The following is a 27,571-nucleotide window of genomic DNA, read 5'->3' on the forward strand; positions in this document are numbered from 1 at the left end:
GAAATTTTACGATGTACAAAATTTCGGTCATATCAGATACTAAATTGGTACGTAATCGTGCTCATTAGTTGTTGTTGTTGTAACAACGCAAATATGTTCGTTCGTGTATTATTTCAGTTATCTGGTTATAATACCTCTGTGTCCAGACTCAAAAATTCGGCAACCTTGACTGGCTGCTTCCATAAAGAATCAGGACACTGGTAAATGGTGTTAGCTGGGCAGCTAAACAAATGCAGGGTGTATATGTTTATACTCAACAGTTGTTGTTGTTGTAGCAGCATAGGTTTGATGTTGGGTTTGCAACCGCTGGAACAATCAGGTACAGAGAGAGAACCCGCTTCCGTGGGATTGATGCTCATCAGTCATTTTTGTTGGTGCCGGCATGGTTTTTTGAGCCATTATTTCAAAAAGTAGGGATTTGCACATGAAAAAGTTCAATCGTTGTAAAAAAAATCCATCGCAAAAAAAAAACAGAACATTGCGAGAAATGTCCTTAAATCTCACTCTTGCGAAAATTTTGTAGTGGACCTATATAGTTCACATTTGATCTATATATGTAATAAATATTACGATAAGTAAACTTTGGACAAAATCGGTTACTCTCCTCTAGAGCTATCGTGCGCACCATATTAGCGAAAAAATTGTACTTTTGGTGAAGGGAGTGGACCGATATGACCCATATTGGAACCTAATCTAAGTTTGGACAAAATATTACGAAGTGCAATGTTTGGTCCAAATCACTTGATACGTTCGAGAGTTAAAGTGTGCACTAGCCACTTAGACGGAAAGGCTAAATGGCCTCAAATTGTTTGAAACGGATTTAGTCCAAACATACTTGGTGTTTGAAACCATTATTTCGATAAGGCACATTTTCTGATCCTATCAAAGTGTATACACACTAGGGTTACAACTTTTTTAAAACATCATATCCCAGTATAATATTTTGATGAGCTTTTACCTAAAATTATATAAAATCTTATTTATAAGGTGATTCGATAAAAAAAGCTTCCGCATAAAAGCTTTTAAAGTATTTATTTTTCAAAACTTTGGTTAATTTTTTGAAGTCACTGTAAGCAAATACTTAACTGAATACAAGGTACAGAGGCAAAATAACATGAATGACAAAATTTAATCATCGTATTATTACATATACAGTGTTGTGCATATCAAAAGCAACAAATCGAGGATTTTGCATTAATTCAATTTTTGGATCCTTTACAATTTTTAAAAATGTAATATTTTGTGTCCAGTTGTTCTTTATTATGTACACAGAGCTTTCAACAAGTTGTTTCTGTACTTTGTGGTTCAATGGGATAACAACAACAACAATATTGACTGATCCTCGAGAACGGGGATTGCAAAACAAAAGCAACAATAGAATATTATTAAAAATGGTGGTATAATCGGTGTAAATTAACTGTATTTTTTTTTTCAAATTGTTTCCAAAACTTCTTCTGTGAAGTACTCTAGGTCATATATTGGAAATAAGAGCCCCAACTAGTCCTTGGAAGTCCCTATTCGCATTATTTTTAAAGTTTCCCCAACGCTTTTAGCAACAATGTGCCGATGGCCTCAAGGAGTTTACACCAGGATGTATTGTGTTTACCACTATTCGGTTGTTTAACTTATTTATTACGCGGCAAACATATGAACTGTTGGTATTAACCCATTTTCCGAATGAATATTTTAAAATTTCAATTTTTATATGAGGGCAAAAATTTTGATTTGAGGGTATTATGATATTTCCCCAGACCCTAGGAAAAGTGGTAGGAAGTGGCAACCCTGTTAGGACAACAAATGCAAATTCTTTCTAAAATGACACTACCATGCCCCAAAAGATAAATTTAGGTCAAAAATACAGTTAATTTACACCGATAACACCACCATTTTTAATAATATTCTATTGTTGCTTTTGTTTTGCAATCCCCGTTCTAGAGGATCAGTCAATATTGTTATTGTTGTTATCCCATCCAGCTACAAAGTACAGTAACAACTTGTTGAAAGCTCTCTATACATAATAAAGAACAACTGGGCACAAAATATTACATTTTTAAAAATTGTAAAGGATCCAAAAATTGAATTAATGCAAAATCCACGATTTGTTGCTTTTGATATGCACAACACTGTATGTCATTTTAGGGGTGCCACCGTGGTGCAATGGTATGCACGCCTTGCACGCAGAAGGTCGGGGGTTCAATTCCCCAGCCAGGCAACATCAAACAATTTTTAACGGTGGCAAAATACCCCTCAGTAATGTTGGCGACATTTCCTGAGTATTTCAGCCTTAAAAACTTCTCCTTAAGTGGTATCTTAAGACACGCCGTTCGGACTCGGCGATAAACAGTAGGTCCCATATCATTGAGCTAAATATGAATCGGGGTGCACTCATTGATATGATGTTGTGGAACAATGTTTTTGTTTTGTCATTTTAGATCAACATAGACTTATTCCATGTATCATATCAATTTAAACTGATTTCTGCGTTACCTTTTTCAATATTTAAATGGAATAAAAGTTATTTTAGCCATTAATTGGCCAAGGGTCATTCATTCGTCAAAAAAGAAACAAATTTTTGAGAAAAAATTTTCATTTCACAGTATTTTTTCCCCAAATATATAATTGAAAATTGGTTTGTGCGGAACCTTTTTAATCCTTAAATGAAATTGACCTTATTTTAGGTAAGTTCATTCCCGTTACTGGAAATCATTTTTGAGAAAAAAGGTCAAAAAGTCATAACCCTTGCCTATATCTAGCCAAAATAAGTGTGGTAACGCCATGTTTACATTATGGGGGCTATTCTGAATGAAAACTCCCCGTGAGTTTTGAATCCCTGCCGTTTCAACATACCGAATAGTGTGAGAAATCTCACGGGTAGTTTTCATTCAGAATAAACCCCTATAGCTTTTTGCCAGATTAACCTATTCTCTGAATATTTTGACAGTTTAAATCCACTGAATTTACTATATCCGGTTATATGCAAACGTACCGTAATGGAACATCAAAATTTTCTACGGCAATTGAATATAAAATTGGCTTGCATTTACTGCATATTTCAGTCATGCAAAACATCTCTACGATTGAATGTAGAAGAAAACGAATAACTTTAAAAAAAATGGTACAGCTTTCATGAATTCGTTTTATTTTCTTTGTTGCAATTTTCGTTGGCGCTTTGTTGAAATATTCGTCTGTCTGGCGCTTCTTTTACTTTCATGCTAATCTTTCTTTAGTGGGGAATATGTTCATGATTTTTGGCGAGTTGGGAACTTGTTTTTATAAAACCTATATTATGAAATTTAACCTTTATGACATTAATGAATGAACCCCTTAATTAAATATTAAACATTTATTGTTAATTTTACATCGTAAGATGTAATTTATTCCTTGCAGTTTGCCAATCAAGCACTTGTTTACCTCTGGGTTGAACATTTACACTACTATCACAACATCAGCTACAACAAATATAAAAAAAAAACAAACTGATGACGTAAAAATACAAATTGGTAAATAATGTTTAATGAAACTACATTAAGAGCCCAGCCAACAAAAATAACTGGTCTTTGTATTATGGGAGGGAATAATTGCCAATGTCATATAACGTCATTAATGTTTAATATTCAACTTTGTTTTTTTACAATTTTCCAAAAATGTTAAAACTGTTATAAGGTCAGCAGTACGTTTGTGTGTTGGTTATACCTACATATATGGGCATTTGTATTAATGTAAGTATTTATGTATTTAGGAAAATGATTTTAAATTGCCATTTTAATTACTTGAGAGTTCGAGTGGAGCCCGTATTCGGTGCCAAATAGGTTTTATTGGCATTTTGATCAACGTTTTCATTGGATGTTGGTGACTGCTGTTCTGTGTTTTGGCAATCGTCCGCCCCTGAAATGTTGACATCGGGAGGTTTGGTTTGTGTTGTTCCATTAGTGGCTGCAGTCGCATTTTCTGCGTTCCCATCCGGCTTCTGTTCACAATTTTGATCGAGAACAAAACGTTTGCTAGCACGACGCTTCAACATTATGTTCACTAGTAGTACAAAAACTACCAAAAGCATACAAATTAGGGCAAACACTTTGAGTTTATGATGGTTTTTTCATGTGCGAATATTTTGCATTCGTAATATTAGTACATATAGATTTTTTTTCGTTCAAATACACTTTTTTACTTTTTTCTATAACAAATAATAAAAAACACAATTAATACACAAACTAAAAATATTAAATCGACAATGTTGGGGAGAAGGAAACACGTATGTATTATATTAAAACAACATTAAACAAATACAACGTTTTAGCCGACAATGAAGACACACAAAAGTATTAACGTTTAAGCTCACTGCACACAAAAACGACGTTTAAAACCAAAATTGAAACCCGTTAAAACGTTGTAATACCAGCAAAATCCGAAACACTACTAAGCGGGCACCAGAATAGAGGAAAAAACGTTAATACAAGGCAATACAAAACAGAAAATGATGATGAATCGGACTGTCAGTTATTCAGAAAAATAAGCTCTTTCTCTCATTCAACAACAACAGCAGAAGTAAGGCAACAACAACACCCATTTGCGCATTGAGAGAAAGTGGTAATGGACTGGTTACCAACAACCGAAGAAACAAGTGTTGAAATCTGCCGTTTAGGCCTCCACAAATCTCACCATTATTTTTGTTGACAATATTTGTTTATAATTTAAATATTGATGCTGGACTTTGAATGTTCAACAACAGCGGCAATAACAAAAGTTAAATACATTTTGAAACCTGTCTGCTCTCTTGAAGGTATTGTCAAATTGAATTAGAGATGACGTAGCAACAGTTTACCTTGTTTGTATTTCTCTTATGACGGCAGGCATATGAGCGCGCAATATTAGGAGAATAAATTTTCATTCATGGGTTTTTCTTTTTTGTTTACAATAAAAGATACTACCAGTTGTGGTTATAACAACGAGTTTAGATAAAAAAAAAATGTGGGCCAAAATATTTGGCACCCACAAGAATTTGTACTGGGGTTTTTATCCCATTTATTATTGATATTTCTATAAATATCTGTCAATTATTAATGTTCACATTTATTTAAAGGAAATGTAGAGGAATGCATGTTGGTTGTTGCAGGGGATGAAGTTTGTAGACAAATTACTAACCTACCTTTACATCTGATATATTGCGGAAGTCCTTTTCCTATTTTTGGAGTTTAGCAACTCAGATGTGCAATGACAGGAATGTAGCAATTGAAATGTTTGAGGAAGTTTGACTGACTTCTTAAACACGCACACATTAAGCTAACTACATTTCGTAGGCCCAATCAGAATTTTTTATCATCCTTTGATAGATTTATATTTAAAACTACGTCAGATGCGAATAAGACTTAACCTATTCAAAAGGCGATTTCAATGAAAAAATTTCATGAAATTAGGCGTTCTTAGATCGAGTTCCCCACTACAGCAATTTCATAAAATTATTTTAGTATGGATCTCGATCTAAGAACGCCTATTTTCATGAAATTATTTCATTCCCTGCAAAAAATGTTGGAAGTTGTGCAATTGGAGTTATGATTTCACAACACCTTTCGATGCAGTCCCACAGAGTTATGAAAAATGTACTCCGTAACATACATTTTATAAGCAGTTGCTGTAGAGATCCCTACAGAAAAAAACCAGTTGGTTGATCCCTACACATTTCTTCAAAAGACAATCAAGAGTGTATACATTTCGGAGAGTTTGTTATAAAATAAAGAAATAAAAACTGAAGTTGCTAACATTTTTGCTGTAATTCACGAGACGGAAATTCTTAATGGAGTGAAGTGCAGTTGGAGTCCATGTCGAAAGCTGAACTAGTGATGGGAAGTCAACATAAAAAACCTTTAGTATGATGAAGCAAAATCAGATGCGCATGGATTAATTGGAGAACGGAGAAAGTAAACTCAAATGTGATTGAATTTAATGGAATCCTTTTTAATTTTTGTTTAATAAAGTTCTTTGTATTCTTGTTTTACACAAATAATAAATGCATTTTATTTATTCTAAGATATTCGCAATAGCTTGCATTTTTACGGCATCTTTGGATTGATTAAAAACACAATCCGAAGAGTGCCTTTAAATTCAATCCAAAATACTACATAAAAAGTTGTGATTTGGATCGAAAACGGAGTGCATCCTAGCTGCGCGCTCTCTTGTAAAATTCATAAGTGAATTCATAGGAAAAAATGTACTCTAACGGCAAATGTACTGTACACCTGGAGTGTACTTTTTGCTGGGTTGAAATCACTTTAGTGTGGACCAGAACCTAGCAAAACAGCCCAGCTACAAATGTACAGTACATTTGCCGTTGGAGTACATCTTTTCCTATAGCACTAGTGCACGTTAAAAACCGTTGTGTACAGTCCGAATTATTTATATAGTGTCTAAATCAAATTGTCTGTTCCAGAACTGCAAGAATCTACTAATTTTTCCTTTTTTCTTTGGTATCATAAAGGAAAAATTGTTATCATAGTAAATATTTGTAGATTCTCGTAGGTTCTGGAACAGAGCAAAAAGAGTTTTATGTTCAATTTCAGTTTTGATTCTTCAAAAGTAGGTACAGTCCTAAACGATTATCACATAATGATCAAATTTTACCTCTGGATCCAGAGAAGATATTAACAACATTTTAGAAAGGTGAAAGTGAGGGCTACAGTCTGGCATACATTAAACGAGCACACATAATGGACCCATTTTCGACTTTTTGAGGGTTTTGAAAAAACCTGGGTCCAAAAAATCGGTTTTCGAGATATATCTCCTGGACACCTAAAAATAATCCTACTGTATTAGAGGAGGGCGCGTGTCGTGCAGTGAGTAGTGCGTGTTCGTGCCTTCTCGAAAATTGCCGTGTTTCTGCGTGTCGTGCCGGAATAAATGTTTGACCGTGCGTGATCGTGCTTTTTAAGGCACGATTTTGCACGACACGACCAAGCACGATCTGCACTATGTGCCACTATCATGCTAAATTTTTTGGGCTCCCTTTAGAAGTCGTGCAATAGACCGTACTAACACAAAAATCGAAGAAGAATATCAAACCGACCAAAAAAATTCTCCAACAGCAGTTTTCTTAAAATTATTTGCTTGGAATTCAACATATATTATGCTTGAGAGCATACACCATGTCCAGAATGAGATTAAGAGTATTTTGCTACATCTGACTTAAAGCTAGAACCTCTATTGGGGTTTTCTCAAAATATTCAAAGAGTGTTTCCGAAAACTGCTATGCACATTTTTGCCGTTTGGTCTGAAAAACTTTTGAAAGTTTGCTCAATTGATACCATTGACTCTCAATTCATGAAAGATTTGAAAGCTAAAATGAAAGATTTGAAAGCAATGATTGTTTATATTGCTTAAACGCTTTGTTCCAGAAATGGCACATCTTATAGGAATGTTTTTATTTCCGCCATTTTAGGAGATGATTTTTTTATTAGAAGAAAAACGAAATGACGTAATAGCTAATGTAAATTCAATGTTACTTGATATACAAAGTGAGAACATAAAGTGTTCTAAGTATGAGCAGGAAATTACAATGCCACATTTACACGAATTTTCAGAGCTTTTGGATCCTAATTTGGCAAAAAGACGAAAAATGGACAAGTCTCTAATCGATACATATTTAGCGAGTGCCATATCTAGCAAGACTGATGTTTTAAACCTTTGGAAAGAGTCTAATCTAAAACTTTTAAAATAATTAGCCGGGAAAAATTTGGCTATACCCTTCAGCTCAGCAACGAGCGAGATTTTTTTTTCACATCTGGAAATAATGTTTTTAAATAATTTTAATATAAATAATAATTTAAATATTAATTTTTAAATATTAATTTATAAGTACTTTTGCAATATATACATATTTCGTGCGTGAGTGTGCGTGTTCGTGCCTTCTTGAAAAACGTCGTGTTTGTACGTGAATGTGCATAAAAATGTTGTTCCGTGTGCGTGAATGTTCGTGCCTAATTTTTTAAGCACGCGCCCATCTCTAGTTCTAACCCGGGTTTTGTAACGGGACTTTTGGGTCAAATAACTGGATAACCGGGTCCGTCCCCCAAGAAAATTATACACCCCCACGACCAAAATTTGTGAATTAGGTCCACGTTTTGGTATGTCCCCATATAACGATACCACCCAATTTAAGATATATTGAAACTTTTATCTACGTTTTCAAATCAAATTGCCCGGCATTTAGAGTCTCCAATGTTAAAAAAAACTTCTTTACCTTCCGATTTCGGGTATGTTGAATCTTCTCAACCAAAAATTAAGGTCCCGGGTCCACGATTTTAAGGAATTTGAAGTTAGTATCTAAATTTTCGGCCAAAATTGGCAATAATTTGCCATATTGGCTTCCCACACAACGATACGCCCCATTTTAAGTAATCTGAAGTTTTTAGCTGTAAAATTGAATTGCAGTTCCTAGAGGTCAAAAAACCTTCTCGCTATAAAATTGGGGACAGTGTAACTTTCTTTACAATTTTTTTATGGCCGGCGGTTGCCCTTTTGTTTCTGTCAAACTATTAGTGGGCTGATATTCGGGACCATTGAGTCATCCCCTTCCAAAAAGAAGGGGTAATGAGATAAATCATGGTTCCCATAACATAGTAAAAACGAGACAAATACGCAACTTGTTGAAGCACCCAGCAATCTTGACGCTTCATTTTACAATTGAAAACAATAAGCATAATATTCCCAGATTCATTGAAAATCCCAGTAATTTTAAAGAAAGATGGAAGTTTTGGGTGCATCTCTTTGCGACCTTAAATGTCTTAATTAGTACCCAGCAAAATTTGACGGAAGGGGTTCTTTGCGATGACGTGATTTCATGTCATCTTTTGCATTGGTTCAAAGAAAGTCGTGGAAGATCCAATCTTTTCATTAGGATTTGAACCAATGCAAAGGAAGTCGTGAAAGATCCGATCTTTTCAACAGCATTTGTACCCATTCCATCGATCCAATAGAGATGATGTTTGTGTTTTTATTTACACACCTGTTTATTTTCATTTTGGTATGTTCCAGTACTGCAAAAATCTACTAATTTTTACTATTTTTTCCGATAACATAAAGGAAAAATTGTTATCGTAGTAAAAATAAGTAGATTCTTGCAGTTTCTGGAACAGACCAAAGTTGTTAGAACTGTTGTCTTACATTTCCTGCATATCAAACAACTAAAACTTCTAAACAATTGGTATTATATGAAGTCCCAACCATCGAGCTAAAAATAGAATCGGACTGCACACATTGCTATTTTAAAAGTTCCCTTGTCTGTTCTAAATCTGACATAGAATGAAAGTAATCAAATCTCGCTTCTTGGAATTTGAAAAAAAGTCCGAAACGAAAAGGAACAAGAATCTGAAAATAAAGAAGAAACTACTTTTGGAAAGAAACAATTAAAAATAAATTAATTAAGCATAAATGGTATTTTCCATAAAAAGTCTCTCCTCCTCGTTCGTTACATTTTGTTCTTAGAGATCCCTAAAGCAAGCCGGGTTGTAGATCCCTACATATTTCCGTCACTAAACAAAAGAGTATAAATTACCAAAATGTTATAAAATAACAAAATTATAAAATAATAGTAATTTACGAAATAAAAATACTTAAAGGAGTGTATTTGGAGTCCATGTCGAAATCTGAACTGGTGATGGGAAGATAGTTGAAAAAACCTTTTGTAAGATGAAAGAATATCAGTTGCGGAGAACGGAGGAAGTAATCTTTTGCGTTGCAGCGGTGGTGATTACATTGCAATTTTGGATGTAAACTTTTGAAAAACTAAACTGATAAATTAATTGTAGTTATTTTATGAATTCGTTTGAATTAATAAAGAGTTTTGTTTTTCATGAAAACCATATTTCAATACAGCATTTCCATTTTCCAAAAAGACATGAAAATTTCATGCCAAGGGGTTGGTGAAAATGACAGGCCAAAGCATTGGTTAAAATGACATGTCAAAGCATGGGTGAAAATAACGTGTCAAATCATTGGTGAAAATGACATGTCAAATCATTGGTGGAAATGACATGCCAAAGCATTGGTGGAAATGACATGTCAACGCATTGGTTAAAATGTCATGCTTAGGATCCAGAAAAGAACGTCATCTTTTGGGGTCCCCGCTCATATAAAATTCATCGATGAAGATGATAAAAAGATGACATGCTAGATCACTTGCACCCATGATTGAATGTCATCTTTGGCATCGAACATTTTGCTGGGGTATTTTTACATTCAACTAAAGACTATACTGATTCTATCCTGCTTAACCTATGACCACTTGGTCTGTGGAAATGAGAACGCCATTGAATGTGTAGGGTAAAAATCCATTATTCATCCCATGATTTGACACAGCTTGTACCTTTGACGAAATAAGGAGTAGAAATATGGTCCTCAGAAAACTGTCAAATGAAAAAATTTGAAATTTTCATAGAACAAGAATCCAGCCCCTGTACTAATTTATCGAACAGGAAAGAGCATCTGAACACCGGAGAATACCACAACAAAGATATATTAGTTTCAACCGACATACACTGCGTGCCATTATACAACTACCTCTGTCAAAGTGTTCAGAGTAGCAGTAGTTAGCCTTTTGTTATTGTTTACTCAGTTAAAATGAGTTGCTATGGAGTAGTTATCAAGTATGAAATCCATATTTTTCAATGGGTTAAAGTACTTTCGAACTAATTTAAATAAGAAACTACTTTAAAAACACTCAAGTGTCAGTGATGTCATACTTCAGACAATAAGTGTAATACTGTCACATAAATGTCATTAGCAAGCCAAAGTAAATACGAAAATCAAAATATAGAATTGATAGGAGGTCTTATATTCTTTGATATGAACGAAGTCTCCTCCCATTATATCTTTATGAGATTTTCGGGGGAAAAAGATTTCAGTTTTATAAAATTATTACGTGAAAGAAAAATATATCGCCGATCAAGGAAGTATGTATACCGTTATCGGGAATGGCCAAAGACGAAACCCTCAAAGCAGGGACGTAGTCAGAAATGCATCTTGACACCCTTTCGAGTGGGGCCAACGGACAAAATTTGATGTTTTGTGAGCAAAATATACAAAAAAAATTACTGATTCGGGGGCCCGGGCCCCGGGCTCTCCCCTGGTTACGTCGGTGCCTCAAAGGGCATTTCAGGTGACGATATGTTTTATGGAGTCTGAAACTTGTGAGAAATTTTTAAACGATTTTGTAGTTCAACTATTTTTGTTTTTGCAAAATTTTAGTTATTTTTTCATTATTTATAATATGTATTTGTATGTACTAAATAAAGTACATTTTAAACATATGTACTATGTTACCAACACTATTATCTTTATACAATAAGCAAACGCGAGAGAGAATGAGAGCAAACAAATAGTTGGAGAATGTATTGTGTTGTATGGGATGGTTGGATTTACCTCCCTAAACAACTGTGAAATCAGAAAAAATATGTATACAAACCATACATCGTATGATGTTTGTTTACGTTTTGCATTGGATGAGGTGTTTTTTTCCGGTCGGTGGTCGGATGGTTGGTTAGTTGTGTACAGTTCTTGTTGTTGTTGCGGTTGACGTCTATCTATAATTTTGTTTTATGATTTTTATGAGCACTTTAAGCTCTCCGATTGGATCAGTGATTTAATAAGGAAAATGTATCTCAGAGATTAGCAAAAAATAAAACTATGAAGTCTCTACTCAGTCTGATTTCATTTGCAAAGTGAAAAAAGTAAATAAAATAAACCATGACGTTATCGTCATTGTTTTTGTTTGTGGGAAGCAGTACACATGGCATGCTTTTTGCCGCTGATCACCTGTTTTTATTTGATAGAAACAATAAATAAAAAATCGAGTGGCCAGATGCTAGGTTTTCTTTGTTGTCGTTCGTTCACTTACCTTAAACGTTTACGTTTCTCAGTTAAATCACCATTCATACGCTGACTGTCGTTCTGCATCTTTTGAGGGAATTCGTCGCCTGACTCTCCAGCTTCATGACCATTGGTTACTTCATTTTCATCGCCAACCTATAAAAGACAAATATAATTAAAATATTTATGTATATATGTACATATGTATTTTTTAATGCTGACTTATTTTTTAATTCTGTTAAAGATAAATTGGAAAGTTAATTTTTTAGAGTTGGATTTTATTTCGAAAAGTTAAAGAACCGTTACCCTAACAATATTGATATGTTTTGTAAATTGTTGAAACGTACCTCTTCTACCTTTTGGCCATTAAAAATTTTGTTAAACAGGCCACCCTGCAATATAATATTGGAAATTACTTGGCGTTTTGCATAAAGAATATGTAGGTAGGAGTATAATATAGGTAGGTGAAAATGTTTAACCACATAATATTTTTGCACCTATTTGATTAATAAATTTTTAAAATAAACTCCTTTAGAATGTATGGACAATACATATATTATATTGATAGGGATCTTGCATTCATCTTAGTTATAATGAAAACCTATCCTAACCTATGTATTTAAGAAACAAGAAAGCGTAAGATCTTTTCAAACATCACAATCGGGAGTGGTACCAATATACCTGAGATTGCAATCGAAGTCGCATAATTTTCACATTTTATCTAGTGGGCTCCCGAAGTGAATTTCTGTGTACGTTGGTGACTGAAACATTAGTTTGGTACCACTCAATTAGGTGTTCTTTTGTTGCTGTAACCGGTCAAACCTAAGGTGGCCATAATGCGCAATTTTGTTTTGGAAGTTATGACCTCCATATCGATGGCCACAAAGCTCAAATTAAGTGTGGCACAACGACAAATTTTTATTTAACAAACTAAGTTTTCTTGACTTTGTCAGCATTCTGTCGGCATATATGTGTTTCATCCTTGGACAGATACAAAGTTCGCTACGTGTGGCGAACATCCTTGACCTTATACATAACTTGAAATTGAAGTTAATGTAAGAACCCGATCTGATGCCGGGGTTTAAGACTTTCAACCTTGAACGCCTTCAAATGTCTTAGCAACAAGTAAAAAAGTAAAAGTCGAATTTGCCGAAAGAAATATACCCTCAGGCTGTGTTCAATTGAGACTTTCATCTAGAAATAGCCACATAAATATGGATTTGGAGTAAAGTTGAAAAGTGTTGCGGAAGAGGTAATTGAAGGAATGGGCCGCATTGCCAATTCATTCCTTTCGATGGATATCGCATCCACAAGTTATTTCAGTTGGTCACCGTATAATTTATAGCTTCTGGATCATTATATCAGATAGCATGGACCGGCTACGAAAAACATAATTATCGCTGTAAACAAGACCACAAGTAGTTCGTTCAGTAAACTTTTCCATACTATCCTCAAAAAGACCTTACACTGCACTTACAACAAAAATGTTGAACTTTTGTGAGGTAGGTACCCTAAAAGAAAAGGACCCATACGAACTATTTTCGAGCTTAAACTAAGGGGGTTATTCTGAACGAAAATTCCCCGTGAGTCTTTCCGCCGTTTCAACTTAAGGGAGAAAGTGAAAAAACTCACGGGGAAATTTCGTTCAGAATAACCCCCAAGTTTGGACAAAAATATCGAGATCCCAAATTTGGACGAAATCGGTTGCAACATTTAAAAGATATCGCGCAAAACATTTTAGCGAATATTTTTGAACTTTTGTGGGGGAGGTTACCGGAAGGAGTGGACCTATATTTTAGTGAAATTTATCGTGTCACACGGTAGCCATACGGTTTATTTTAAAGCTATTGAGCAATTTTCTCAGAAAGTATAGACTTGCGAATACAAGTTGCTGTAGAAAAATCAAAGCGATACAAAGCGGGACTTAAACTGCACTTTTCCGAAAATTTGGACGCCGTGATGACAACAATGTAGCAAAAAAAGCTCTACGCTGGAATCCGTTCAGCCAAGATGTGTTGAAAGAACAAAGAAACCCTGGAGACGTTCCTATGCTCCAGTGGGTGTTAAAGGAGTAGTCCATCTACGAACTTAATCTATGTCTGGCAGAAAAATTACGATGTGCAGAGCATGGACCGAATCGGTTTCTCCCTCCGAGAGTTATCGTGTGCACCATTTTTGCGAGAAATGTGGTTCACTTTGGATCTAATAAACCATGTGTTCAATTTGTCAAACGATCATTATGTGAAATGTGCTGTAAAATCAGATTCGTTATTCAGCAGACCACCGTCTTCAATAACGTCCCATATCAAATTTCTTTGCTATGACCGTGTGAATGTCGTCTTCCGAACTCAGATGATCCAATAGTCAGGTAAACTAACTACTCAGGTCAAGGTGCTAGCAGACCAGCACAAGTGGAATAGGTGGCTAGACAATCTTAACTACTACCGTATTGACAGAAGTAGTGTACGAAGCAATTAAATATTTTTTGAATCCACAAAGCCTTCGAATATGAATACAAGCGGAAAAATAATTAAACCGCCTGAAGCAATGTCTGAAGCAACGAGTATGGGGACGTCGCTCTCGAATACACAATCGTTTGCCACCTTATAGGGGTTGACAGATACAATTTATAGAGCTCTCCGAGAGTGGGAAGGCAATGAAGAGTGTGTTAGTTATTAAAGCCCTCCCAGCAGAAGAAGCATCAACACAATTTATAGGGTTGAAAAGGGTTCGTAAAGGTTGAAGGTCCATAGAGTCATAGCGTCAGATAAATAATTACACAGTTGACCACATCTGAAATGAAGATCCATCTGAACACAAACGTTTTAGGTAATGTACCATAACTTTTGCTGTTTTGGCTGGCCTCTTAGACATACAAATATTTGATTCCAGAAGAAAGTCTTTTGTGTTTTGCTTTAAAAAAGAGCGATAATAAATATGGAAAGCTAAGAAAAACCCAGCTTTAATTTTCGGAAAAAATGACTAAGACATTCTTTCTAATCCTCTCTCCAGATTAGCAGAGTTCAATACGTCCGAAGATTTATTAACCATGTCCTGTTTGGTAAATTCCAGGAAAAGTAATTTGACTTTTATGGAATGACTCGCCATAACTCATTTTGTTATATGATAAGTTTTCCCTTGAACCTTCGGGATATTCATGGAAAATGCAGTCGTATCCGATTTAATGGAAACCAACACATGGTGAACTTTGGAACAATGTCTTATGTAGATTTGGGCTAAATATTTATGTTTGGAGGAAACTATTTTTTTTTCCTCAGTTAGATGCCCTCAAAAGCTCGGAATAGAACCAAAAATACAAAACAAAGTCCATTCACAGATTAACTATTAACCTTAATATGTAGTATGGATCTGACTTTCTCGTTAGAGACATAGGGTTTAGTCAGATCCATACTATTACGGTTAACAAAACTGTGAAGAATTAACTTGTTTTCGTTGAAATCCCGAAAAATGTGACTCTATTTCATTTAGAAGATAAGTTGGCAATAGTTTTGGTCCTTCCAAAAGCATATGCACAGTAATAATCTGGAGGAAAGTCAACTTGTGGTATAGAAGTTCTGTGGCCATTCTCTGGGGCTGTACGTTGTTCCAAGACTATAACGAATCAAACAGATTGTGAACTGAGGTCAATAACGCAACAACAGCATCAAAACCAACAACCCTAAAATCATATTTGGAGGTCCTTGAAGAAGAATCCTGCAAAAAATACCAGAATCCGCTTGGTTCGATACCAAGCCTATACCCAGGCGATACTAACGCCATCAACTGAAGAATAAATCAGTAGACACTAGCTTCTATTGAAACAGTCATGAAACAGCATGAACCAGTCAGCAACATTTACACATGTATATGTTTTCGCAGCTGTATATGTTTCAGTTCTCACTAAACCCAAGTGATTTGAAAGACAATTTTTGGACACTAAACTAATTTCAATTATCCAATGCTCTTCAGTTTTTTTTTTATACCCTATACCACAATGTGGAAAAGGGTATAATAAGTTTGTTTTCCCAAAAATTCATGTAACGCCGCGAAATATTCGTCGTAGACCCCTCATGTGGTATACCAAACTTCATATCTCGACGAGATAAAGCGATTTAGCGATGTGTGTCCGTCCGTCCGTCCGTCTGTCCGTCCATTAAAAATTGTAATCAAGCTAGAGGCCGCAATTATGGACCGATTGTCACGAAATTTAGTATGGAGGTCGGGTTTGGACCAGAATAGAACTGATTAGTTTTTGGCGATGATCGTGAAATGTTAAAGGGATGAAATGGACCAAAAACAAAATTTTTGCTCGATTTTGTAGCCGCTCTGTAGGTCGCAATAATAGTCCGATCGGCGCGAAATTTTAAACGTAGTTTTGGTTTGAGATGAAGAAGTAGCGTGCAAGTCAACGGTATGATCGGATAATATTTAGCGGGTTAAATTGATCAAAACTTTTGTGTGAAAATTGGTAAAATTTCTAATGCACATCTTATAACAGCTAGCCCGGAAAGCTAGTGCACAGGATAGTGGTATAGGGTATCACATGGTCGGCCCCGTCCGACTATAGTCTGTTCTTACTTGTTTTTTTTTTAATTTTTTAATCCTTTTTTCTGGTCATGTCTTCATCACATGGTCTACAAATCTTCCTCTATAATAGTAATATACGCACAATAAACAATACTTACCAAAAAACTTGGTCTTTCATTGTTTGAATTGCTCATCTTGATGTTGTTGTTATTCAATATTAATCGAAGATGTTTTGTGTCGCAATTATCCAATCCTTGTTGTTCTTCCTGATGATGGTGGTGATGATGATTATTTTCCAAATGTTGATTATCGCCAAGATTTAAACAATTGACACTGTCACAAATCGAATTGTGGTCGTCGTCTTCATCCACCTTAAAACTATCACTGGAAAATTGAACTTTTTTAATGCGTCCCGTCGAGGCTGACGAATTTAATTCTTTTGTACAGTTTTCTGGAATGAAGTAAAGAGAAAAGAATAAAACAGGAAATCAAAATAAAAATAAGGAAATAAAAATGAAATAAGAAAACAATTGGAAAGAGAAGAATAAAATTAACTTAAATGTACCCTGAGAAGTTTGTGGTAATTGTGGCGATGATGTTAATGTTGTTGCTGTTTTTATTGTAGTGTGAGTAAAATGGCGCCGCCTTGCGAAAGCCACTAAAGTTACGATGAAGCTTAGCGTGATTATCAAAGTTAATAACATCTGGAACATGGCATTTGTTGGGACAATGCAACTTGTTAATATAATAACAAGTAGCCACGTCGTAGTCCGGGATTTTGTTGATTACACAGCTATTAGTTTAGGTATAGATTTCAAAGTCAATTCAATGTTGTCGATAGGTGATGTTAGCGGTACACATTAAGGTGTAAATGTCACAAGCAAAATCGTGTGATCGAAAAACTAGCAAAAATTATTGTAAAATAATGAACGACATAAGAAGGAAGAGATAAGCCGGGTGTTTAAATGTGTGTGCGTGCCTGTACTGATCTGATGCCGTTTGCGTGTGATTTGCTGATAGCTGGCTGCGATTTTTCGTTATTATAATGCTTGACCTCAAATTGCTTGCAATTTGAATTTTCAAAACGGTTAGCCGACTTGTTGATAGATAAGGCAGGCGCATTATATCACCTGATGGTGGTGGGCAACTATAAATAGAAAGAATGCAAAATTGTATGGTTTTGATTTTAGATAACCAATAATTTCTATAGCTAAACATTTATTTTCTTTTTTTTTAATTTTTCGTATCAAAATCAAAAATAAAAAAATAATTTACATCTATAAGTAACGAACAAATTATATTAATTCGCAAACTAATAGAAACTATTATACGACCTGAACAGACATTTATTTGTAGAAGAATTTTACTTTACTGAAACGTAAAAAAATCAATATTTTTTCAAATTGGAATTATTCCAGAGAAAATTAGAATTTTATCCCCATGTCTTGGGCATGCAAACGAATAGGTATCCCGGCTGGCTTAGAGGTAGTTTACACTATCTATCAATGTCATATGACACGAAATAAAAACATTCCATATTTACCCACGGAGGCAATGTGGAGACGTAGTTTTTTTACATTTTTGCTGGTGTGGACGCACAGAGTAAATGGAGTAAGGAAAATCTCCAATATTACACATATTAGCGAATATATGTATAACGATGGAAAATTTCATGTCATATGACATTTACTTATAGTGTAAACACCCCTTAAGTGACAGAGGAGATGAAAAAACCACACGCTCATTCAAAATTAGCGACAACTGGAGCGTTTTTCAAGCAGTTTGCTGAAAGTATTAGTGCTGTTAGTGGGAATAACAGAATTTTTAGGCAGAGTGGTCACGGTATATCTGCATAGCCAAGCTCTAAAGACCCACGGTCCTTCACCAAAAATCTTAAATTGTTCAAAATTGCAGATCTGTTTATAAACATTTGATATTTTGTTGTTGTAACAGCTTGAAACCTACGTAGAAGCACAGCATCAAACCTATATTTTGCTGTGTACCAGGGCACTGCAATATCTGGGGGAATAAGATAGCAAGACGAGTTTCTTAGTCTTTTGACATACAATTGGAGGACTTTGATAAGCCTCCGCTCTGCTTCTTCCTCGACAGACACAACAAGTTGTACTTTGAGAAAATCGTAAGATAACTGTACGTAGATCTGATTCCCTGCTCTCACTTAGCAAGTTAGAGACCATTGACTACTGTAGGCTCTGCGAAGACGAGAAAAGGGGCGCGTCTTTCCGGGTGGCGGATGGGAAGGGGGTTGTTGTCGAATCAGAACTGTCTGAGAGCAACCTTTTGACAGTCCTGATCCAACATGACTCTTCAATCTTGGGCATCATCTGGATCTTCTGTATGCTGGGGTTAGAGGAGTGGCATCTAACAGAGGTAACCTCTAATAGATGTCTGCTAATTTTTCTCTGCACTCTGTCGATCCTTAGATCCCTCGTGGACCATGAATGGAGAGGCCGCGGCGGAAAGCAAAAAAGTAGAGGTGATGAAACCTACTGCCCAAAGTAAAAAGTTCGAGCCGATCTCTACTCCGAGGCCGAGCTCAACCCAGATGGGAATGAAGAAGGCTAAAGAGTCTACTCCTAAATCAAATGACTTCCGTAAAGATGACCATTTCGCGAGTCCGGAAGGCAAGGGCTAAGCGGAGGAAAAAAAACGGTCCGTAAAGGCGAACCCAGATGGACAAAAAACTTCCACAGGCTGTAAGGAAGCCAAGGTGGCTGGACCAACTGAGAAACCACCAACATCACAGCATAAAACTGTGAAACGGGCCCGATCTTCAGAAGGATCCAGCCCTAGCCCAAGAAGGTGATGACTCCTCAGATGCAACCCATCGACTTCCTACGCAACTGTCATTGCCCAGAAAGCCAAGGAGAATAAGCCCAATGCCGAGAAGGCAACTAACACCTCGGGAATAGCGACCTTCAAGGCACTAAGTCAAGGGCGCAACAAGCCCTACGCCAGACCGATGCCAATAATGCCAGCAGACGACTTTCGAGTGGCAATCATTGACCCAGCTGATCCCGACGGGAGAATCGGCGAAGGTTACTTGTTGCTTGTCGAAACCGGTCTTCGGAGGATAATTGTTTCTGACATGGGTCAGGGTCAGCGCCTAACTGTCTATACAGATGGTTTCAAAATTGAAGAAGGTATCGGTGCCGGCGTCTACTGTGAAAGGCTAGGTCATGCAACTTGGACAACAATTGCAATGTATCTAAAATCTTCTCCATAAGGAAAGCTGCACAAATGATTCAAAGGCTGGATGCTGAATTCTTTGAACCGACGACTATCTTTGTGGATAGTCAAACACCTCTTAAAGCCATCAAATCCTTTAGCCTAAAATCTGAGGCCGTCATTGAGTGTTGAGCATCATTTGGAGGGACCAACCAGTATACTGTGACATTAGGGGTAATGAGAAGGCAGATAAACTAGCTAGGCGTGGATCACAATCAACAAGTCTAGCAACCACTGAATCTATCTAACCTATGGGTGGTCACCTTTGTCGGAAATTTGCAATGTTTTTTGACCAACTCTATCAACCAATAGAACAAATTCACTACTAAATCAGAGCAAAGCTGAAATTAGGGTAATGACTGGAGTAATTACAGCTTTAGAGCTTTTACCAGCAAATGGAAAGATGACAGTGTTGATTATTGCAGACTCTACGAAGATGAAAAAGAAGAGGCGGAGACAATAAGAGCAACTCATATGTCGCTGCCCAATGCATTCTCTCCGACAAATCTAACATTTTACTTAGCGATAGAAAGTGTTGTCCTCAACAATATCATAAAAATTAAAATGGCTGGGACGGCACAACCTGATTGCGTAAACTGCATCTCTGACAGATTTTCAACCAATCACTACCCAAAAACACTTAATGTTAAATTTGTCGCCTTCACAATACTTCTTATACTACCTTTGGATGTTCACAATGGAACGGAAAGCTTCCGAGTGGCGTAGTCACACAAGTGGCTACACATCCCATAACCTAACACCCAGCCACCAACAGTCGCAAGTTCTAAAAGCTAACCATAAACTTCTTTCCACAGCTTTATTCTCTGCTGTCATAAATAAAGCATCTCCATAACATAAATATTAAAACAATATCAACAAAACTGGATTATAAAAGTAACCTTTAAACGCACATAGTCAATAATAGCCAGATTGCATTCACTGCTAGCTCGACTTCTTGTTGTCAATACCTAGCTTTTGAGATTAATTTTATTTGCATGAGATATGACGACACGAGTCACGCATGCACATGCCAAAAAAACTGACCTTCCACCATTATTTCTTAGACATATTTGGTTATCAGCAATTTTTTGGGAAGATTTTTTTTGAAAAAAAAAAAATTTGGTAGGTGAGCTTATCAGAAGAAAAAAATGAGTGGAACATCCGATAACTGAGGGTATTATGGAAATTTACAAATTAAAAAAAAACTTTCACTATCAAAATATAAACATGGACATGTGTAGATGGTAAGTGGTGGTGTGGTTTATTTAGATGATGGTCCGATTTATTATCACAAACTAGAAAAAAATACAACATCCTATATAAAAACTATGGCAGTGGCAAGACACGGTTAAAAATAAAAAAAAAAAAAAAAAAAAAAAAAAACAATCAGCTGATTTTCAAGTATCATGGAATATTTTGCAATGGGTATTTGATAATTTTGAAACATTCGATTTCACCATAAAGATTATTAATAAAGTTTTTTGGTGACTAAGAATTCGCATATGAAAATTTTGAGAATATAGAAACTGCTTGAGATGAAATACTGTGGGATAAAGATAAATAAAAAGTTCTATAATTTCGAGAAGAAATGTTGATCCTCGTAATAATATTTGCAGATACTCTGATAATCTACACAAATGCTAGATTCTTCGTAATTATATAAATTGGCATCAAAATTATAATATGGCTTCAATTAAAAAGCAGGTAAGTAAAATAAAATATGCTTTAGGAGAATTATATCTGCAGTTTTTTTACCAATTATATTTACTTCCCGATTCTTAGATTTTCCTCTCTACGTACTCTGAACTCTTGTACAGAATGTTAGAATGGGCAGATTCAAATCCATATCACCTATAAAAATACTGGTTTTCATATATATTATTGTTGTTTTTACTTGACCTTTTTATACCCTTCACCATAATATGAAGGCTATAATAAAATTTGTCATTCCGTTTGTAACACATCGAAATATTCTTAGGACACCCTGCAAAATTCTAAGTCGATATAACCATGTCCGTCCGTCTGCTGAAATCAAGATACAGCTCGCAATTTTTAAGATAGAGATTTGTAATTTGGTATGGAAGTTTCTATTGCTCCTAGGATGTTTGGTATTGCAAATGGGCTATATCGGTCCACGTTTTGATCTAGCCCCCATAGAACGGCACCTCCCGATTTTCGGAATTTTCAAGGTTGTGGCCACAATATTCCTCAGAAATGGCTGAAAGTTGGTATTTATTCTTCGTTGGGGGTATAAAACTCCCCCCCCCCCAAAACTTGTTGGTACAGGTCCACGCCTTAGCATAGCCCCCATAGAACGGTACCTCCCTATTTCCGGTATTTTGAAAGTTGTGGCCTCAATATTGCACCGAAATGGCTGAAATTTTGTATTTAGTCTATCATGGGGTTATCAAATATTCCAGAAGAGAATTATCAGTATAGGTCCTCGGGTTCCTATATCCCCCTCAGAAGCGTACCTCTTGATTTTCGGTATTTTGAGGTTTTTACCAAAATATCGGAACTACTTAGTCTTCTTTGAGTCTAAAAACTTTCCGCCAGAAATTTATAGGTATATAGCGACGTTTTGATATAGTCCCCATAGAACGGTACGACCCGATTTTCGGTATTTTGGAGGTTTTAGCCTCATTATCACACCGAAATGGCTGAAATTTGGTACTTAGTCTTCGTCGGTGGTATACAACTTTCCCCCAGAAATTTGTCGGTATTGGTATTCGCCTTCATATAGCCCCCATAGAACGGTACCTGCCAATTCTCGGTATTTTGAAGGTTGTGGTCACAATAATCCACCGAAATGTCTGAAATTTGGTATTTGGTCTTCATTTGGTATATTAAACGTTCAACATGAAATTTGTCGGTATAGGTTCACGCCTTCATATATCCCCCACAGAACGGCACCTCCCGATTTTCGGAATTTTCAAGGTTGTGGCCACAATATTCCTCAGAAATGGCTGAAAGTTGGTATTTATTCTTCGTTGGGGGTATAAAACTCCCCCCCCCCCCCAAAACTTGTTGGTACAGGTCCACGCCTTAGCATAGCCCCCATAGAACGGTACCTCCCTATTTCCGGTATTTTGAAAGTTGTGGCCTCAATATTGCACCGAAATGGCTGAAATTTTGTATTTAGTCTTTCATGGGGTTATCAAATATTCCAGAAGAGAATTATCAGTATAGGTCCTCGGGTTCCTATATCCCCCTCAGAAGCGTACCTCTTGATTTTCGGTATTTTGAGGTTTTTACCAAACTATCGGAACTACTTAGTCTTCTTTGAGTCTAAAAACTTTCCGCCAGAAATTTATAGGTATATGCGACGTTTTGATATAGTCCCAAGGAACGGTACCTTCCGAATTTCGGTATTTTGAAATTTAGCACCACTGTTTTACCGGACTTGCTAAAATTTGGTATTTAGTCTTCTTTATAAAAGAAAGGAAACTTATTGCTCCATTTTACTTCAATACTACTCGTGGTGTAGGGTATAACAAGTTCGGCCTGGCCGAACTTAACTTCTACCTAAACGGAATTTTTCAAAGGAAAGCTCTCGAAAAGCTATCTGCTTAAAATTGACATAATTCATTGATTGGCCTTGAAGGCTTTAGTACTATGTATTTGTTGAAATAAGTTCACTTATGCTTCCTTCTCAAAAAACCTCAGAAATCTCAAATTTCAAAGCTAAAACAGCACATGTTTTGTCGTTTCTACCATTTTTTGCTTTACAAATTTAAAAAAAAACTTATGCAATTTTTTTATGACCACTGAGCCTTCCTTTCTTGTCACTTGCCAACACAAGTTTGAAATTCTTAAAAACAAAAACACAAATGTTAATTTTAAACAACAATTACGCATTTTAAATTGTTTATAAATTCACTTAAAAATATTTAATTCAAAACAACGAACAAAATAGAAATCTAAAGTTCATTTCTTTCAATGGACAATGTCCACACTTCCACGAAGAGAGAAACGGTGAGAAGGTAAAACTGCATATTTTAATAATTATAAACAATATTAAAATTATATATTACTTATATATGTACATATGTATTAAGAAGAATAGGTATGTAATTAACTCACAATATTTGTAAAGTATGTCACACCATAGAGATAAGGCGCCTCAGTGGGTTAAAAACGTTCGTAAAAAATCAGTCAAGTTCAGGTCAATGTCTTCTTTATTATGTTTTGTTTTAAAGTTTTTTTTTTCACTTAATTGTTTAAATCTACGCTATGGTCATAACGAAGATGAATAATAAAAACTAACTGGTATTTTTTGCCTATATACTTAACATTTTTTTGTGCAAAAATGTTGTTGTTATTTGGCATAGATAATATAATGAAATGAATGTTTAAAAAACGTTTTTATCTTAAAATGTTGGGTAAGGGGTAACATCACATTTGCTGTGTCTAAGAAGATAAATTTTTAAAAAATACACTGTTCTAGAAGAGATTTGTGCATTTCAAAAAAAAAAAAAAAAAAAACAAAATCATCGCCTCCATACGTGGACCTTAAAACGTAAGTGCTCTCATAAATATCCAGGTTGGAGATAATCAACTGGAGTAGCATGGTGCTTTTCAACGAAAATCTTTCGCAGCCCCATATTTTTTGTTAGCTTATATTCCCATATCTTTAATACACCTTTTGTGGAATTTTTAATTGCAACAAAAAAGCGAAGTGCCGGCAAATTTACTAGAATGAAACGATAACACCCATTACTAAGACCCTTTTGCAGCAACAATAGCGTTGTTAAGAACAAGCAGTACGCTGATATAAGGTATATCACTTGGTCCTTTTACCTTGGATTTCATCGAATTCGCAGAAATGCTAACCATTGTGAATACCAGGCCTCAAGCTCGAACCAAAATGTACTACATCAAAGCAGAAGGCTTCGGATGAGGGGAGTAAACTAACGAAGTAGTATTCCTAGAATGATTGGATTCTTATAAATAGAACTCTTGATTCAATATTGACACAATAACGTGGGACTTCGACTTCGAATCGACGTTAATAACCAACTATATCCTGTTAATTATAAAAAGTCCGAATATGAGAAATCCGGAAACTTGCATCTGATTGTTGTTTTGTTCAGTAACAACTCGAAGACAGTTTTTCAAATACATATCTACGTTTCATAAATTATGTCAATTTGTCATATTTATGCGTCTCCACTTGTTCCTTTTAGAAAATGCATAGGAAATAATTTAGCACAGTTTTTATTTATTTACAAATGATTAAAATGTCCATAAGGTTATTTATTGCAAACAAATATTTTAAAATATGTGATTTGATGATCTGTCACTTTAGTACCTTGAACTTTTCCTTTGGTTCTTTTCCGGTAAGTTTTTATAAAAGTTGTTTCGTTTTTGGAACAATTTTTTTTTTTTAATTTTTCTTTGTCGAGGCTTTCTTTAAAAAAATGATCTTCAATATGTACACTCTTTTTATATATGATTACGATTTTTAATATTTTTATTTTTTTAATGTTGTTCTTTTTTATGCCTTAAAACACTCACGACGACCGCCTAATATATATTAGCGTTTAGGAGGATCAGCTTTTGAAAATAAAGCTGTCCACGAATCAACTATTTGGAATAGTTTTATTTGTAAGAAGAGGTCTGAAAGCGTCGACAACTCGGTTACGACTAAGCGTGTACAGAGCCATCGAAAGACATTATCAATAGCTTTGAATTGGCATATTAAATGGACTAGCACAGAAAATACAAACTGACAACAACAGCAGTTCCCCTCCATAAATGATGTGAACAAAATAAAGAAAGAAAAAATAAAACAAAAACAAATCTGAATAGCTTTTCCAAAACACGCCGTTGACAAAAGTGATCTCTATACTACACACACGCCAGAGCCATACACAGGTTTGACTATGTTATTGTTGTTGGAATGGAAATAAACCAAATATGCAAATATATTTCAAATTGTATATGTAGCTACCTATCAACATAATGCGATCGAATACATACAGATCAGAGATTGGGGGTCATCATTCTCGGCTATGTCTAATATTTTGTGCTATATAGGCGTATGATCGGTTAGTTGACTAACTATAATGGAATGTCTTTTGACATAGAATATGTTAAAGGAATGAATAGAATACATCACCTAAATTCTCATAAGATCCACTTATAGACGTCCTATGTTTACCTTCATCCTTTAATAGGATTAGATCTAATGGATTGTGACTAATTTGTAAACTCAAATGTTTTTCTGAATTACTTTTTCCACAAAAAAACGTATCCGCCCTTTCCCAACTTTTTAGTAGAACCTCTTTTCATTTAATATTGTATGCATATTATGCGCATATTTATTTATAACAGGGAAACATGGATAGTATGCATCATGAATTAATGGCTGGCTATCCATGCCCACTTTTGTATACGTCCATATTTGAGGAATTTTACTGTAACGTCTTTGTTGTTATTCTAATTCACGTCATCTGATCATTAAAAAACAAAAAACAACAGGGAAAAATAAAGGCATTTTCTTTTGTTCGACAGGTTCACAGGAGGCAACACAGAATTAAACTTAAGGGGAGTACACATTATTATTCAGAACTGACAGTTAACGTACTTTTAGGTAAATTTTCTCGAATATAATTTAGAGATTAGGAAAGTTATTATTCAGCTAGATATTAATATTAACAAAATAGAACTCGATGACTGTCAGTTTTGTTGGTCAGTGTGTACTATGTTTTAAGGTTGATGATCCAATGTTGTCATGCAAAATGACGAACTGTAGGTAGGATTTATGGTATGACGGGAAATAAAAGTTCTCACCCAGAGGCTCTCGGTTGTATAGAATAATGGAGTAATATCTCTCTGTGGGCGCCTCTTCACGGGTGGCGGATGGGAAGGGGTTGTTGCACCATGTTGAATCAGAACTGTCTGAGGATAACCTTTCGACAGACCTGACCCAACATGACTCTTCAACCTTAGGGATCCTCTAGGGATCCTCTTCAGTATGCTGGGTTTAGAGGAGTGGTATCTAGCAGAGGTAACCTCTAATAGATGTCTGTCATCTCTCTGGACACCTTGGAATCTACAACTGCAGCTGCCACGATGTTTTTGGGGTGACCAGCCTTCTGTGGGCAGACTATTTTATTAGTGGAAAAGATTTGGCATTCTTCGCCAAGGGGTAAGGCAGGGAATACTATAGTTTCGATCCACGCCACTGGATCTCATCAGTTCCCTTGTTTCTTGTTTGTGGATATTCTCCACCGAAGTTATTTTTCAATAACTTCTTCAACAAGAAACTTTTTATACCCAAACATCAATCGTCAGCTCGAAGTATAAAGGTAAGCAAAGAAAAAAGTTCAATGAGAAGTTTTTCCTTGGCATCCTCATACAACTCCGACGAAAGTGTCTGCGAAAACAATTCAAACCTCTTCCACTTGTATGTGTCGTCGAATTTCGACAAATGACACACCAAAATTTGGTTGGTCTGCTTTACAGCAAAAACAACACACGTCGTGCCAGTGTCTTCAATTTGAAGCATTGTGGCGTTTTTTTATTGGGATAGCGTTTGCAGTTTTGTTTTTTTCCAAAATAGTCTGGCTTAATCCCATTGTTGTTGTTTTAATATTTTAAAAACAACTATTTTATTAGTGGAAAAGATTTGGCATTCTTCGCCAAGGGGTAAGGCAGGGAATACTATAGTTTCGATCCACGCCACTGGATCTCATCAGTTCCCTTGTTTCTTGTTTGTGGATATTCTCCACCGAAGTTATTTTTCAATAACTTCTTCAACAAGAAACTTTTTATACCCAAACATCAATCGTCAGCTCGAAGTATAAAGGTAAGCAAAGAAAAAAGTTCAATGAGAAGTTTTTCCTTGGCATCCTCATACAACTCCGACGAAAGTGTCTGCGAAAACAATTCAAACCTCTTCCACTTGTATGTGTCGTCGAATTTCGACAAATGC

General features: G+C 35.6%; 1 protein-coding gene across 14 annotated transcripts in view; it reads right to left on the reverse strand.

The window, feature by feature from the left end:
* ACC (acetyl-CoA carboxylase) overlaps positions 1-27,571 on the reverse strand; it is a 44,600-nt gene that overhangs the window by 14,159 nt on the left and 2,870 nt on the right. The window contains exons 1-5 of one of the 14 annotated variants that reach the window (XM_073988993.1): positions 24,944-25,281; positions 16,949-17,530; positions 16,542-16,834; positions 12,204-12,248; positions 11,885-12,012 (exon numbers count right to left, since the gene is read on the reverse strand). In XM_073988993.1, the coding sequence (XP_073845094.1) occupies positions 11,885-12,012; positions 12,204-12,248; positions 16,542-16,834; positions 16,949-17,096 (614 nt within the window). In that variant the 5' untranslated portion in view covers positions 17,097-17,530; positions 24,944-25,281. Of the gene's footprint in view, positions 1-3,770; positions 4,175-4,290; positions 4,492-11,884; positions 12,013-12,203; positions 12,249-16,541; positions 16,835-16,948; positions 17,531-24,943; positions 25,322-27,571 lie in introns of those variants that run through there. The other 13 variants (XM_073988994.1, XM_073989005.1, XM_073988995.1 and 10 more) reach the window with 13 other exon arrangements.

This window comes from Musca autumnalis, unplaced genomic scaffold (genome assembly GCF_047663935.1).
Source record: "Musca autumnalis isolate F117 unplaced genomic scaffold, ASM4766393v1 scaffold_5, whole genome shotgun sequence".
NCBI classification, from domain to species: Eukaryota; Metazoa; Arthropoda; class Insecta; order Diptera; family Muscidae; genus Musca; species Musca autumnalis.